This window comes from Populus nigra, chromosome 8 (genome assembly GCF_951802175.1).
Source record: "Populus nigra chromosome 8, ddPopNigr1.1, whole genome shotgun sequence".
Taxonomy (NCBI): Eukaryota; Viridiplantae; Streptophyta; class Magnoliopsida; order Malpighiales; family Salicaceae; genus Populus; species Populus nigra.
In genome coordinates, this window is record NC_084859.1 from 20,129,336 (window position 1) to 20,144,248 (window position 14,913).

Genomic DNA, 14,913 nt, shown 5'->3' on the forward strand with positions numbered 1-14,913 from the left:
ATAGTCAAATCCATGACTAATTAATTTGTACACCAAGCAACACACAACAAGACAAGATACAATGTCCTAACAAAAACTAAAATAAAAAAACCTATAAATTAATTAATTCCCATGGATCAGAATAACATGTGAAGTTTCAATTGCCAAATTCATTTTTTGTTTTATTTTTTACCAAGTAATCCTCACATGTTATTGTTAATAGAATCAATTCAGACGATCCTACCCAAAAAGAAATCTAAGTTTTGAGGTTGCCCTCTTTGAAAAAATGGCAAATTCGGGTCAAATGCTGCTGTTGGCTAAAAAATATATTTCATAGCGGTAGCAGGTCATGCACGTCCATGGAACCCTCAAACCGTTCCTTAGCCTGTGATTGAAAAGGTCAAGTAGGGGGACCTTCCTAATCACAATTATTAAACCTTATTCAAGCGGCCACTCGTTGTGAGTGTTGTGTGTTGTGACTCGAATAGGTTAACCGACATAACTTGATAAATTAAAAAATAAAATAAAATTTAATTTAATTTATTAAACTTAACCGGGTTAGAAAAAAGATCATCGAGTTAGTCTGGTTAACTCGTTATGATATATTGAGTAGCTTGAATAGTTCTTTTAAAAGCTCAATCGAAAGCGTCAAAGTTTGAAAAATTATTATAATGAGTATGGTCCAATTATTAAAATAGAAAAATGAACCACATAACACCGTCTTTGCTTGTTGTCTAATTCAAAAATCAACCTAGAAGATCCTTAAGATTCTCGAGGAAATCTGCCGGATCTTGCTTTCCAAACTGTCCAGATTTTCTACAGGATTTTCACCTCCTATGGCTTCCCATTTAAAAGTCCTCCACCTTCCCTCCCTTCTCTTCATCCCCTTGTGGCTGCTTTCTTGGTTTCAGTATTCTTTCTTCTTGTTTCTTTTCTTGGCTTGACGCATCACTAGTGGAACTGTGATGGCTACTTTGGCAACTTTGGCAACTTTGGCTACCGAGACTCAGTTTCATGTTCTGGCTGTTGATGATAGCCTTATTGACAGAAAGTTGATTGAAAGGCTCCTCAAAACCTCTTCTTATCAGGGTATATTGATGTCAAAACCTAAAGTGATTTACTGGATTGTATATTATTTTGAACTTTAATTCTTGATTGCTGACATCTTTTTGGTTCTGGCTCGTTTTTACAGTCACAGCAGTGGATTCAGGAAGCAAGGCCTTGGAGTTTTTGGGTTTGAACGGGGATGATGAGCAGAGAGATTCCAACCCTTCCCCTGTTTCCCCTGACCATCATCATCAACACATTGAAATTAACATGATCATTACAGATTACTGTATGCCAGGAATGACAGGCTACGATCTCCTAAAAAAGATCAAGGTAATCAATTCTGATGGTTCTTCAAGATATCTAGCTGTTTTTGTCCATTTGAGCAAGAATCTAACTACGTAGTTGCATTTTTCCCAGGAATCCAAGTATTTCAAGGATATCCCAGTTGTGATCATGTCCTCAGAGAATGTCCCCTCAAGAATCAATAGGTGAGAATGTCCTCAATCGAGATTGTTTAAACCTTTGTATACTTAATTAAATCCTAATCTGACCTGGGTTATTAATGATCTGTGTCGATCAGATGCTTAGAAGAAGGAGCAGAAGAGTTCTTCTTGAAGCCAGTTCAACTATCCGATGTCAACAAACTTAGACCCCATCTAATGAAGGGAAGATGCAAGGAAGAAGATCAACCTAACAACAAAAGGAAAGGCATGGAAGAAATTGTCAACTCTCCTGGCAGAACAAGATCAAGATACAACGAGGGCTTGGAAGTGGTCTTATCCCAATAGATTTCCCATCTCAATTTTACCTCTTTTCAGTAGATTTGACACCACAGGCCCAAAGAAAATTTAGATTCACTGAGAAAGATGGGAATCAAGCTATCAATTTTCCTCCGTTATTAGTTCAATTGTAAATTACCACAGGAAATATTCATTTTTGTTCTGTTAAATCTAATCAACAATCATGTAGCTCTTCCAGTATCTCTCCCTCTCTCTCTCTCCATTTTTTTTATATAAAAGAAATTCATACTAATCAAGTCTATATTCTTTCATTGAATCAATAGGGGTACGCATGCACGTTTTGTGGAAGAAATCATTAATATTGTTTTGCCATTTCCAAGTTCAATGATACATGTTTCCAAAGAGCAGGGTTCAATTCACGTCCAACCACTTTTATTTATTTTATGAGAAAAAATCCATTTAAAAACAAGACACAAGATGATACTTCATTGACTTTCTTCCCCCTTCAAATTTCTTTATCCACCTTTTAATAATGAAGATCCTGTACACTTTGTACGAGATAAGTTGTTTCAAATTTAAATTGGTAACTGAGGTTTTGTAGAATCAAAGTTAAAAAAAAAATTACTTTTCTAATTAAAGGGATTTTATAAAAATATAAATTTATTTCATATCTTATATAAAAAATTTTAATTAATTAATGTATACTATTTGCTAAATTAGAGGTACCCCCATCGATTTTGGTCAATGTTTGGCATTAGAGTCTAATTATGCTTTTAAAAAGTAGCTTTAAAATAATTTTTAAATATTTTTAAATCTGATGATATTATAAATAAATTTTAAAAATTAAAAATATATTATTTTAATTTATTTATAATAAAAATATATTTTTTTAAAAAAATAACTTCTACCATGTATTCAAATTAAATTAGTTTCAATTGACTTGCGAATTTTATATCCCCAGGTCATCAGGCAGCCGGGTTATAGATTTTAGGCTTAATGACTTGAAACAACTTTGGCTGCCTGATTGTTTTAGGTTAGAATCTAGCCATGTGATATTATTTTTTATTTCTATTCATTAGCAAAAATTTATTATATTCGCATTTTGTATATTTGTAATGATGTTATTATAATTATTAAATTTGCTCAATTCATAATCTTGTTTGGATCTTGTTTTACATATATAAAAAATAAAATAAAAATAAAAATAATATAATTCAAATAAAAATTCAAATTAATCCACAACTCGATTAAATAGTGTAAAAACAAGGGGTGGGGCTTGGCACCTAGAAAAAAAAAAACTTAATAATATTCTAGCATGAAACCAACAAGATTTAAATCTATAGCTAAAAACTAGTAAGATTTAGATTTTACCCTTTGAAAAAAATTCTTCTCCGTTCACAATCTAGACTATTTCATCAAAATTCATTAATTTTATAAAATATTTTTTAAAAATAATTTTTTTTTTAATTTTTTTATAAAAAATATTATTAGGTGGCCTAACTTATGACCACGCCGTGCACCAAGTTGTTGATCTCCTAAGTATCAATAAGTTTGATAATTATTGATGTTGCAGTGTTAATGCGGTCACAATATCAAATCTGCTGGCAAATTTATATCTAGCTAAAAACAATAATATATTTTTTAAAAAAATATTTTTCAGAAACAGAATATTTTATACCCACTATTTCCCATCAAACTTTGTTTGAATTTTACAATATTCTTCTTTCAACAAAACGGTCATTGAACCACACAAATCTTCCTTTGATGACGCTCAATCTCCTCATTTTACAACAATACGGTGCCGTAAAAATATTTCTTTTCCACTAAAAATCACGTGGTCCAAGTTCAGCTAAATAAAACCCACAAAAACATAAAAAAAATAATATATTATAAGCCTGTAAATATTTGATTAAAAAATACAATTGGAATCCAAGATCTTCCATGAGCCTGTAACCAATTGATCACCGTCCAAAAAAAAAAATCATATGGGGATATCATTGGATCGTGTGGCGCAATAACCATGCTGGTCTCTCGAATCAAGAAGGGCATATTTGAAGAGATTTATCATTGACAGGACCCATTTGTGTCTGCTGTCTTTGATCATTGAAACAAAATAATATTTCGGGGCCCAATATTACTTTATCTTTGTTTCCTAGCCGAGTGGCTGTGGGTCTTCATTTATAAGATGGCCCGGCCTAGTTTTAATTTAACCCTGGAGGCTATTTCTAAATGGAATCAGCTTCTCCGGGCCCAGAAGGTCAGCTATATAAAATCCGATTTTTTTTTTTTTGAGAATTATTTGCTGTTGATCACCTTCATATGGCTCGATTTGGATTAAAAAACTAAATCGAATAGACTTTGATCAATGAATTTTTAGTTGGGTATTTTTTTTATATGCTTTAATAAATCAATTGACTCAGTTTGTTAATTTCGGGTTATTTTTTTTAAAAAAGAAATCTAAAATTTAACTAAACCATTTTTAAAACAATTTACAGCCAAAATTATACAATAATTTTGCAACATCATTAAATTCAGTTAATTTTTAAAAAATAAATCTAAAATTTAACTAAACCATTTAATTCATTTTATAGCCAATTACCAGTAGCAAGGCCAATAATAAGAAAAATATTTCTAGCGAAACCACAGGAAGACAACACAGAACGGTACCGTAAAGCAACAAACAGAAAGTTCCTGCATAGGCCCCACTCTCACATGGCGAAATCTCTATGGTCCTAGAACTAGTTAACAAGGAGTCGGAGTCAACATTGTTGACTTAAATCAGTTCAATAAATAAATAAATTATCCCAAGGCACGTGCTTGAATCCCATGTGCTTCAAATTAGTAGAAGATATTTTTTTTTAGTTTTCAAACATCATGTTTTAAAATAATATATTTTTATTTTAAATAAACTCTGAGTTACCTTAATTATATTTTATTTTAATTTATCTCCATCACATCAAAATTATTCATGAATTATTTTTCCACTATATTTTTAATTATTCGTAGATTACTTTTAAATAGTCTCTCTCAAACTTTTCTTTATTAAATTTAAAAAGTTTAATAAAAGGAACAAAAGAAATCACAGGGAATAAAATATTTGTATCGTGATAGATTCTATCATGAAAAAATTATTTGATTAATTAAATACTTTATATTTTTACTATTGAGCTTTATATATAATTATTTGTGTTTTAAAATTTGATTTTACATAAGTTAAAATAATTTATTTTTTATTTATAAAAACATGCTTTTCATTTATTTTACAAGTAAAAATTCACTTCGTAACATATATTTTTAAATCTATTATTTTAAATTATAACTACAAAAACTATGTATATAATCTTATTAATATCTTGCATAAAAAAATAAAATTTCAACACTTTTTTTCTTGTGTTTTACTAATAATAATTTTTGACATTATTTGTCAAAGATTATCATGGTTCATTTTTTTAAAAAATTTATTAAACAATGTTTGATTATTATCTTTTAGTAAAAAAGATTGAGATAATAGAAAAAAGGATAAATATCTCATTGTATTTACTATTTTAAAAATATAAATATCTATTCTAAAATCATGCCAAAAATAAAATTATCTCAAGTTTTTATTATTGTTTTTTTTAATCAAATATATTTTATATCTTTTTATGTTTTAAGATATTAGCAAAAACTAATTTTATAATTTACATATAAATATTATATATGTACAAATCTGTTTTTTAAAAAATAAGTTTTTCTTTATATATAAAATATCTATGAAATTGTTTTATTAACATCTAAATCATATTATAAGATTAGATAAACAACTAGCTTCTATAATATTATTATTGACCGAATTAGATCCATGAAATAATTAGTAAAATTCTATTTCCAGAAGAATTACCATATTTTAATTCCAGATTGACTGAGTTGGCAAAGAAAAGCTTGAGTGATTTCTTGAAATTGTGCCTTTTAGGGCACAAAATTTAGAAAAGAAAAAAAAGGAAAAAGGAAAGAAATCAAAATCCGAATATCATTTAAAAAAATATAATCAAAATCAATAATTTTCAATAACCCTCATTTTTTCTCCTTTAATTAAACAGATTCCCTCTCACTCTCTACTCCACTCTCATTAAAACCAAACAGGCTTCACTTTCCCTAATATCTCCTTTTTCTCTCACTTTCTCTCCAACCAAACACCACAAAGCCCAATTCCTCGAATCCAAAGGCCGTCGCAGAATCTTCGTTTTCGACATATTCTTTCGTCGTTTTGTTAAAAGCTAATAATCCTTTCCTTTATTCGTCGATTCCGCCGGGTTTTTTTTCCGACGATTCGAGATTGAATCGATTGGTTTTGCGATTTTGTTAGCTGATCGAAGTTTTTTTTTTGGTAATGCGAGGGTTTGGAGGAGCTGAGAGTGAGTGCTTTAGAGTTTAAATGAGGCAATGTGTGTGTTTGTAGGTGGATTCTGTTGCGGTTGTGGTGATGGTGAGATGTGTAGGGTTTTGTTAGAGTTTTGATTACGTCAAAAACGGAGGGAATGGCTGCTTTGGAGCCGACGTTGAGAGTTGGCCCCTTAGACAGAGACATTGAATTGGTAATTATATATATATTTTTATATTTTGTTGTTGTTTATTGATATAATAAAGTGCTGATGATATTGATTGAGGTTTAGTGAATGTATTTTGATTTATATCTTGGTAATGACTGAGAAGGTTTAGTGTTATGTTTGTATGGATTTTTTTTTGTGGTTGTGTTTTTGTGATTAGGGTGCAACGTGGCTGTGTTAAAAGCTCAAGCTTGTAAACAGAGATTGCCTATTAATTGCTATGGATTTTAATAAGTTGAGCATTGATTTGAATGTTTAGTCTCATAAATTGTTTGAAATTAGTGAAATGGAATTTGAGTTTTTTTTTTTTTTTTTAAAAACGAAACCGGGTCAAATGTTGTGGAGCTGTTGGTTACTGTTCAAGCTAATAAGAGCATCACGAGTCTGGTAATATCTGTTATTTCAATGGGATCGAGTAGTATAACCTTTCCTTTTATTTGTTCGTAAGTGTTTGCATTGCGAAATGTTAGTAAAGGTTGTGTGGGGGTCAACATGTTGTCATATGCGGGTTTTTTTTTTTTTTTGCAAGTCTTAATGGACTATTCTAGCTGGCTTTTTAGGGTAAGCTAATTGTTTTTGTGCATTTTCTTAAAAGTACATGACTGATTCTTACATGAGCATTAACACATGAGTGCTAGTGATGGTAGGATGCATGGCAAAGCATCAAGACTCAGTGTTAAGACATGCATGCTTTTCTGGATTTTTTCATAGAATTGCGATAATATATAAATAAATAGTCAACCAAATGTTATTAGCGAGTGTTCATATCTCTCTGGCACCAATGAGTTGTAAATATTCACTCAAATGGAAACCATTTCACGGGCGTAATACAAAATACCTGTAATTGTTACCTCTGGGCTGGGTAGTGCACCATACCCATTTATTTCTATATTAGAAACCAAGTCTTATTCTGGTGTCTGGGATAAGTGAAAAAAGGATTTGAGTAAATCATGGATCATGAACTAAAAAATAACTGAAGAAAAAAGAGACAAGAACCTGCTTATTGTGAGATATATATAATCATGCGGCTGCACTATTAGATGTTTCTCCATGATGACAAATATTTCTACATCTCCTGAAATCTGACTTATGCATAGCCTGCTTAGTTTATTTTCAATTGATTTTCTTGCTGCATTCTTTGCCACAGGCCATCACTGCTCTTAAAAGAGGCACTCAGTTGCTCAAGTATGGCCGTAGAGGGAAGCCCAAATTTTGCCCCTTTAGGCTTTCGAATGTAAGATTATCCTTAAGGCATGCTTTTAAATGTTACCTTTTCTCTTTCTTATTTTGAGACAAATCAGCATGGGATCAAGAAATTTGTAGTTAGCTATTTGTGTTTGTTTCTTTTCCCTCAATGGAAGCTAGCTATGGTACTGCCTCCTTTTCAAGTAGATCGATTCTTAAGTTTATTTGCATCTGTTAATCTGTTTTTATGATGCGTGCTCTGATAATAGCCTATTTTTATGGATGTTCTGTAATTTTTGCTGCTCTTTACCAAGTTTAGATTACGATGCAGTGTTGAGAATTGGATGATTTAGAAAGTGCCTTTGTCTCTGAATGCATTGGTCTCATGGAAGGTTAAATGAATAAAATTAGGTCTACTGTTTCATAAAATCTTAGCAGAATATGCTTCCAGAAGAGTTCTAAAATGGTGATGGTATTGTGAATGAATAAAATAAAGGCAGTAGTGGTGTTGTCATCAAGGTAGAAAAGCAAGTGTCCTAACCCTTATATCCATGGAAATAAGGGCCTCCAGGGCTCTATGATGAAAATACCCTAGTGGCATCTACTTTTACATTGGACGTGAAAACTACTTGAAAGATCTTTGGCTGGTTATCCTGCACAGCACAGCACCTCTCCTCTGTTTCTATGTAAACATGGGCTTGCTGGAGAAACTGAAGATCTATTAGATTGATTATTGAAGCTGAAAAATATGAGTTAGTGACAAGGCTTATGATGGTGCTGATCTTGCTGGCAGGCCACTTGGTTTTCCTAACCTTGGTCGGTGCTGCTTCCTAATCAAAAGATAAGAGAGCACCTTTCCCTGCAGTTTAAGGTTTCACTATCAATGTCTGAAGGCATGCATGCAATGTAGTAACTTTTTGATGTTTCACCCTATTATTTTTATGCCAAGCTCAATCATTTACTTTCATAAGCGCTGCATTTAATTGCTGCAAGGCAGTTGGTAATTTAATTTAATTTAATATTTTTTTGGCCATTTCTAAATGGTAAGCTTCTTGCATGCTGCTTCTGGTAATTTATCTAAATGTGTTGTTTTGGGTATATTCTGTTTGATGTTGTTGGATATTGACTATTGAGCTTTGCTGTAATTCACCTTTATTAAATTTATGTATGCTGTAATACGTATGCCTTTGCTTTTGGTTCATTCAGGATGAAGCTGTTCTAATTTGGATATCTGGGAAAGAGGAGAAGCATCTTAAACTAAGCCATGTCTCCAGAATTATCCCTGGTCAGCGCACTGTAAGTTTATCCATATTGAGATCCTGGTCAACTTTTGTATGATGCTTAATGCAATAGCCCATGCTTTTCATAGTTTTGCAGCAAATGATTTGTTTTTTCAAGTTAATAATCATTTTAGTAGTGTGAATAACTTGGGTTTCCAAAATGGTTGAGGTTCAGCAGCCTTTGCATATTGATGCTTTTGCTTTGCACTTCACCAGATCAGGGATGAATGTTCATAAATGCAAAGTTTTGATGAATGAATCTGTCTATTTTTATGTGACATAGTGGAAAGGAAATTGCAAGAATACTGGTTATGTTACTTTATCAAATACTATGACATTTGAAACTTCTATTTTAGAATTTACTTTGAAGCAATGCGTTTACGTGCATGTACTGTCTTCTAGCTTTCAAAAATCTGTAATATTCATTCCTAGGAAGAGTTGTGGTGGCATTTTTTGTTATATAGAAAAATGGTTTTTGATGGACACTTCATTTTTGTGATGTTTTCTACATTTACCTTGAATATTGGAGCTAACAACAAAATCACGAGGGACAGTGAAGCTATGCTTGAAAATTATTTATTTATTTGTGATTTTTTATTTTATGTGATTCATATATTTTGTCTGGTTCCAGTGTTTATGGCTTTTGTTTTGTTCTTTCTTTCCCCTTGAGAAAATATGGAAATTTCATCCTTTTGCTTGTAAGTTTCTGCTAGTTTTTCAATTACTTTTAAGATTTAATTTTCATTTTATTGGAACAATGATTTACTAACTGATTATTCTCAATTCTGCTTACTACAGCCAATTTTTCAGAGATATCCTCGTCCTGAGAAAGAATACCAGTCATTTTCTCTAATATACAGTGACAGGTCTTTAGATTTGGTAGGCATATTCTTTTTAAAGGCCAGCTCTTCATTCTTTGTCATCAAAGTCATGCCATGTTCAAAATTTTAAGGAGTCCACTTTCTGTATTTGCACAACACAGTTCCTTTAAGTATTAGCTGAAAATTTTGATCATCTGCTTATCTTGCTCTGTTTTGCCAGATATGCAAGGACAAAGAAGAAGCTGAAGTCTGGTTTACTGGTCTGAAGGCACTAATATCAAATCGCCAGATTTGGAAAAAGAGAGAAGAAACTAGAAATGATGGACTTTTATCAGAGGCAAATAGTCCTAGGGCATACACCATTAGAAGTTCTCCTTTGAGCTTTGCATTTGGTAGTGATGATAGTTCACTGAAGGTACTGTTCTATGTTCCTTCGTACTCAAAATTATGTTTCGCTGCTGTGTGCTTTAATGTAAATTCTCTTGGCACTGATATAGGATGGAATGGATCCTCTTCGTCTTCGTACGCCATATGACAGTCCTCCAAATACTGGTTTAGAGAAGGCATTGTCTGATGTAGTATACACTGCGCCTCCTAAGGTTTTGTTTCCATTAGAATCTGCTTGTGCGCCAGCTCAGTCTCAGTTATTAGGAGGCTCAGATGAAACAACAGGCCGTGCAAAGGGTACGAACACAGATAATTTTAGGGTTAGTTTATCAAGTGCTGTTAGCTCATCAAGTCAGGGTTCTGGTCGTGATGAAAATGATGCATTAGGGGATGTTTATATTTGGGGGGAGGGCACTGGTGACGGCATTCTAGGTGGTGGAGTTCATAGAATTGGAGGTTCTGGTGTTCAGATGGATTCTTTTGTGCCAAAAGCTTTGGAATCTGCAGTTTTACTAGATGTTCAGGCTATAGCTTGTGGTCGGCAACATGCTGCTTTGGTAACAAAACAAGGGGAGGTTTTCTCTTGGGGAGAGGAACTAGGAGGCAGACTCGGACATGGTGTAGACTCTGATGTTTCACATCCAAAGTTTGTAGATGGACTAAAAAATTTCAATGTTGAACTTGTAGCATGTGGAGAATATCATTCTTGTGCAGTAACACTTTCTGGTGATTTGTACATATGGGGTGGTAATGCTTATAATTTTGGACTCTTGGGCTGTGGAAGTGAAGCTACTCAGTGGGTTCCAAGAAAGTTGGATGGACCACTTGAGGGAATACATGTCTCATCAGTTTCATGTGGACCATGGCACACAGCTGTTGTAACCTCTGCTGGCCAATTGTTTACTTTTGGAGATGGAACCTTTGGGGTTTTAGGACATGGGGACCGCATAAGCGTGTCAATACCAAGAGAGGTCGAGTCCCTTAAGGGCCTCCGCACCATGCGAGCAGCTTGTGGTGTGTGGCACACAGCTGCAGTTGTTGAAATCATGGTTGGGTCATCAAATTCCAGTAATTGTTCTTCAGGAAAGCTCTTCACATGGGGAGATGGAGATAAATGTCGTCTTGGGCATGGTGATAAGGAAGCTAGACTGGTGCCCACTTGTGTTGCTACTCTTGTTGAACCCAACTTCTGTCAAGTTGCCTGTGGTCACAGCCTCACTGCTGCACTTACAACCACAGGTCAGGTTTACACCATGGGAAGCCCTGTATATGGTCAATTGGGGAATCCCCAAGCTGATGGCATGCTCCCTACTCGTGTTGAGGGAAAGCTCATGAAAAATTTTGTTGAAGAATTAGCCTGTGGTGCTTATCATGTTGCAGTTTTGACCTCAAGAACTGAAGTTTACACATGGGGAAAGGGTGCAAATGGCAGGCTAGGTCATGGTGATGCAGATGATAGAAATTCCCCATCTGTAGTTGAAGCTTTGAAAGACAAACAGGTTAAAGGTATTGTCTGTGGCACTAGTTTTACTGCAGCTATCTGTCTTCATAAATGGTTATCCGGTATCGATCAATCAATGTGTTCGGGTTGCCACCTCCCATTTAATTTCAAACGGAAACGGCACAATTGTTATAATTGTGGCCTTGTTTTCTGCCATTCATGTAGTAATAAAAAGTCTCTCAAGGCTTCAATGGCTCCAAATCCTAACAAACCTTATCGTGTCTGTGATAATTGTCTTAGCAAACTTAGAAGAAGCTCTGAAACTGACTCTTCAGTTCACTCTGCTCTTAGTAGAAGAGGGAGTGTCAATCAGGGACTAAATGAAGTCGCAGAAAAGACTGAAAATTCAAATTCAAAATCGCATGCTAAGCTTGGAAGAAACTTCTCTATGGAATCATCTAAAGAGGTGGAAAGTATATCTTCCAGAAGAAACAGGAAGTCAAACTCCAGTAGCATTCAGGTTTCACCCTCTGGAAATGATGTTTCTCGGCGCAATACATTTAATAACTCTAAATCATTTGGATCCTCCAAGAAATTTTTCTCAGCTTCTCTTCCTGGATCAAGAATTGTATCTCGAGCAACATCTCCAACATCAAGACGATCTAGTCCCCCTCGTGCTGCGACACCAACCCCAACTCTCTCAGCTAATGAGTTGCCAAAAGTAGCTGTGGATGGTGCTGGGAGGTTAAATGACAGCCTGCGTGAAGAAATTGTAAAATTAAGAGCTCAGGTAGACATAAATTAACTCCTATGATTTCAGTAATCTGTTCCTAAATTTCTTGTTTTGAGCAATAATAGATGTACCCAGGCTGCCATGCATTAACCTAGAAATTTAGTGTCAGTGGCTGAACATGTATTGTCTCAAACATTTTTGGTAAGATTTGAAGTGTATATGTCATGCGGTGTGATACTGTGTAAAATTATAAAGTATATCAAGTCTCCTTATTAAAAACCAGAGAAAAACTGTCTTGTCCTGTGGCACAAATCCTTTTGTTGTTGTATTGAGAGTCTCTATTTTATCCTTTGGTTATAGTTTGTTGTGAGTTTCTTTGCTTGCTTCTTTATGCTTTAATTTTCCCTAGGTGGACATGGACAAAGTGTTCTGCAATATTTTTTTTGTCACAATTAACATAAAGACAAAGGTCTATGCTGGGGATGGGTCTAATTTTGAAACCTCTTATGGTCATTGTAACTATGGTTAATGATTTGGTTAGATTAAGATCCAGTTTAGTGGCCATAATGAAACAACAGTATATGTCGTTAATGACTTTCTATTGGCCATATCATTGTGCTTGAAAAGTACTTTGCTTAGGCCACTTCATTGGTTGATTATGGCTGACTGTTTGTGTAATGTAGGTTGAAGAGCTTACAAATAAAGCTCAGCTTCAGGATGTTGAGCTGGAAAGAACAACCAAACAGTTGAAGGAGGCTATTGCAGTTGCGGAGGAGGAAACTACTAAATGCAAGGCAGCAAAGGAAGTAATTAAGTCACTCACGGCCCAAGTAAGTAAAAACTCAAGTTTATAACTTCCTAGTCCTACTGTAGATAACTAATTTTACATCACAAGTAACCTTAGGCAAGAAAGTTTAGAAATGTGCGCTAAATATATGGTATCTTGCATTGACTAGACTGGTCCTAGATTTGACATGAGCAAAGTTCGTTTGAATCTAGAAAAGTAGGTTTAGAGGACAATATTTGCACAATGCTTTTGGTATTATATGATTGTATTTTGGAATCTCTAGGACTTGACCGTTAGATATGGATCATCATGTCCATCTTAGAGATGTGCTGGCCTTAATGAGTTGCCTGATGAAAATAAATTAATTGCCTGTGTCGTACTGAATACTAAGGTTGACATAAACTCGGGTTGGAAGTGTCCTTGCCATATGAATGGTGATCGACAGGGAGCTCATGAGCATACTAAAATTTTGTAGGTTTTTTAATAGGTGAGCTGTCTTCTTAATTTATGTGTGATTAATCTTTTTATTATAGTTGAAAGAAGTGGCTGAAAGGGTACCTGTTGGAGCATCAAGAAACAGCAACTCGCCCTCTTTTTATTGCTCTAGCAACACAACTCCATGGGACGTTTCTCCTGGAATTCTTGAGCAGCTCAGTAGTCCCACAGCATGTCATGAACAAGATTCAAAAGGATCAAACAGCCTGGTAATTTCGAATGTGTCAGGTACCACCACCACTACTACTACTAATCAGACTCCACATCACTCCGAAGTGACACAGATAGAAACAACAGTGAGGAATAAGAACAGAATAGCAAAAGTTGAACCCACTAATGGCGATGAATGGGTTGAACAAGACGAACCAGGTGTATATATTACCCTTGTTTCCTTGCATGGAGGTGCGAAGGATCTCAAACGTGTCCGCTTCAGGTATTCTTAAGTCATCACACACTATTATCCTGTTCTCTTCCACTTCTCCCCCACCTGCCCCCCTTCTATGATTGCTTTGCTTCTCCCCTCTTTAACAACAAGGTAACTACTTGGCCCATGATGTTTTCCAATAATGTAATGTGGCCCTGCGTCCTTAACTAAGGTGGTAGAGTTCCTGGCTGCTTTCAGGCCCACTTTTTGCAAATAGATGAGTTTGGACCAACAGGTTTCTGTACAGTTGGAAGCCTCCGAGTGGGGAGCTAAATCATTGTAACTTAATAATTGCTGTGTCTTTATTGGAAATCTTATGCTATTGTATTTTGAACTCCTTTTACTGCAGTCGGAAGCGGTTCAGCGAAAAACAAGCAGAACAATGGTGGGCAGCCAACAGAGCGAGAGTATACCAGCAATACAACGTTCCCATGGGTGACAGGTCTATTGTTAGTGTGGGAAGGGAAGGGTTAACTCAATGACCTGCGACGTCTAATATGCAACTTGACTCACATTTTGCCAATGCTATTCTTTGCGAGATCTGAAATTCGTTTTCAATTTCTGCTCGAGATTGGAATATGGAGGAAGCCGATTTTTTTTTCTAGAGGGTGGAGGTGGGTGGAAATTTTTTCTCCCCTCAATCTTTTGCTTTCGATTTCTTCCCACAGATGTATCCATATTTTCTCTCTTCCTATAATTTTTTTTTGTTGAGGGAAGTGTGAAAACTCGCTAGGGGTATGTAAATTCTTTTTAAGTAGGTCGCTGACTTCAAAATCAAACACAGCTGCCTTGTAAATTCAGAAGCAAAATACTATACAGATTGTCTGCCATTCATAGACTGAATGCATCTTCCACCGTTTTTAAAATCTTAAAATCTAAAGAATATACAGAGTTGTGGGAGAAAAATATTTTTAAAAAATTATAAAGTTATATAAGATATTTATTGTATCAAAGTTTTTAAAATATTTTTAGTTAATATTTTATTAAAATTGAATATTAATTAAA

At 34.5% G+C, this 14,913-nt stretch overlaps 2 protein-coding genes across 5 annotated transcripts; both read left to right on the forward strand.

The window, feature by feature from the left end:
• Window positions 1-696: 696 nt before the first annotated feature.
• Window positions 697-2,009, forward strand: LOC133701240 (two-component response regulator ORR9-like). The gene is made up of 4 exons (XM_062125085.1): window positions 697-1,068; window positions 1,172-1,359; window positions 1,447-1,517; window positions 1,610-2,009. Exons 1-4 carry the CDS (start codon window positions 945-947, stop codon window positions 1,815-1,817), a joined length of 591 nt encoding a protein of 196 aa, XP_061981069.1. The 5' UTR covers window positions 697-944; the 3' UTR covers window positions 1,818-2,009.
• Window positions 2,010-5,811: 3,802 nt separating this feature from the next.
• On the forward strand, window positions 5,812-14,751 carry LOC133701789 (PH, RCC1 and FYVE domains-containing protein 1-like). Of its 4 annotated transcripts, none has more exons than XM_062125877.1 (9): window positions 5,812-6,343; window positions 7,503-7,589; window positions 8,747-8,836; window positions 9,619-9,699; window positions 9,862-10,056; window positions 10,139-12,259; window positions 12,886-13,032; window positions 13,523-13,917; window positions 14,258-14,751. In XM_062125877.1, exons 1-9 carry the CDS (start codon window positions 6,287-6,289, stop codon window positions 14,388-14,390), a joined length of 3,306 nt encoding a protein of 1,101 aa, XP_061981861.1. In that variant the 5' UTR covers window positions 5,812-6,286; the 3' UTR covers window positions 14,391-14,751. The 4 variants fall into 4 exon arrangements, with proteins under 4 accessions (XP_061981861.1, XP_061981864.1, XP_061981862.1 ...); XM_062125880.1 differs by lacking the exon at window positions 7,503-7,589 and adding an exon at window positions 9,452-9,518; XM_062125879.1 differs by lacking the exon at window positions 5,812-6,343 and adding an exon at window positions 9,452-9,518.
• The last annotated feature ends 162 nt before the right edge of the window (window positions 14,752-14,913 follow it).

What these genes read in the sequence shown, in the direction of transcription:
- LOC133701789 (XM_062125877.1), top strand. Translation starts at nt 6,287, where the DNA reads ATGGCTGCTTTGGAGCCGACGTTGAGAGTTGGCCCCTTAGACAGAGAC. An exon ending in TTGTAAAATTAAGAGCTCAG is followed by an intron (nt 12,260 to 12,885) that starts GTAGACATAAAT and finishes TGTGTAATGTAG; the next exon opens with GTTGAAGAGCTTACAAATAA. An exon ending in TTAAGTCACTCACGGCCCAA is followed by an intron (nt 13,033 to 13,522) that starts GTAAGTAAAAAC and finishes TTTTTATTATAG; the next exon opens with TTGAAAGAAGTGGCTGAAAG.
- LOC133701240 (XM_062125085.1), top strand. Translation starts at nt 945, where the DNA reads ATGGCTACTTTGGCAACTTTGGCAACTTTGGCTACCGAGACTCAGTTT. An exon ending in CAAAACCTCTTCTTATCAGG is followed by an intron (nt 1,069 to 1,171) that starts GTATATTGATGT and finishes TCGTTTTTACAG; the next exon opens with TCACAGCAGTGGATTCAGGA. An exon ending in GTCCCCTCAAGAATCAATAG is followed by an intron (nt 1,518 to 1,609) that starts GTGAGAATGTCC and finishes TGTGTCGATCAG; the next exon opens with ATGCTTAGAAGAAGGAGCAG.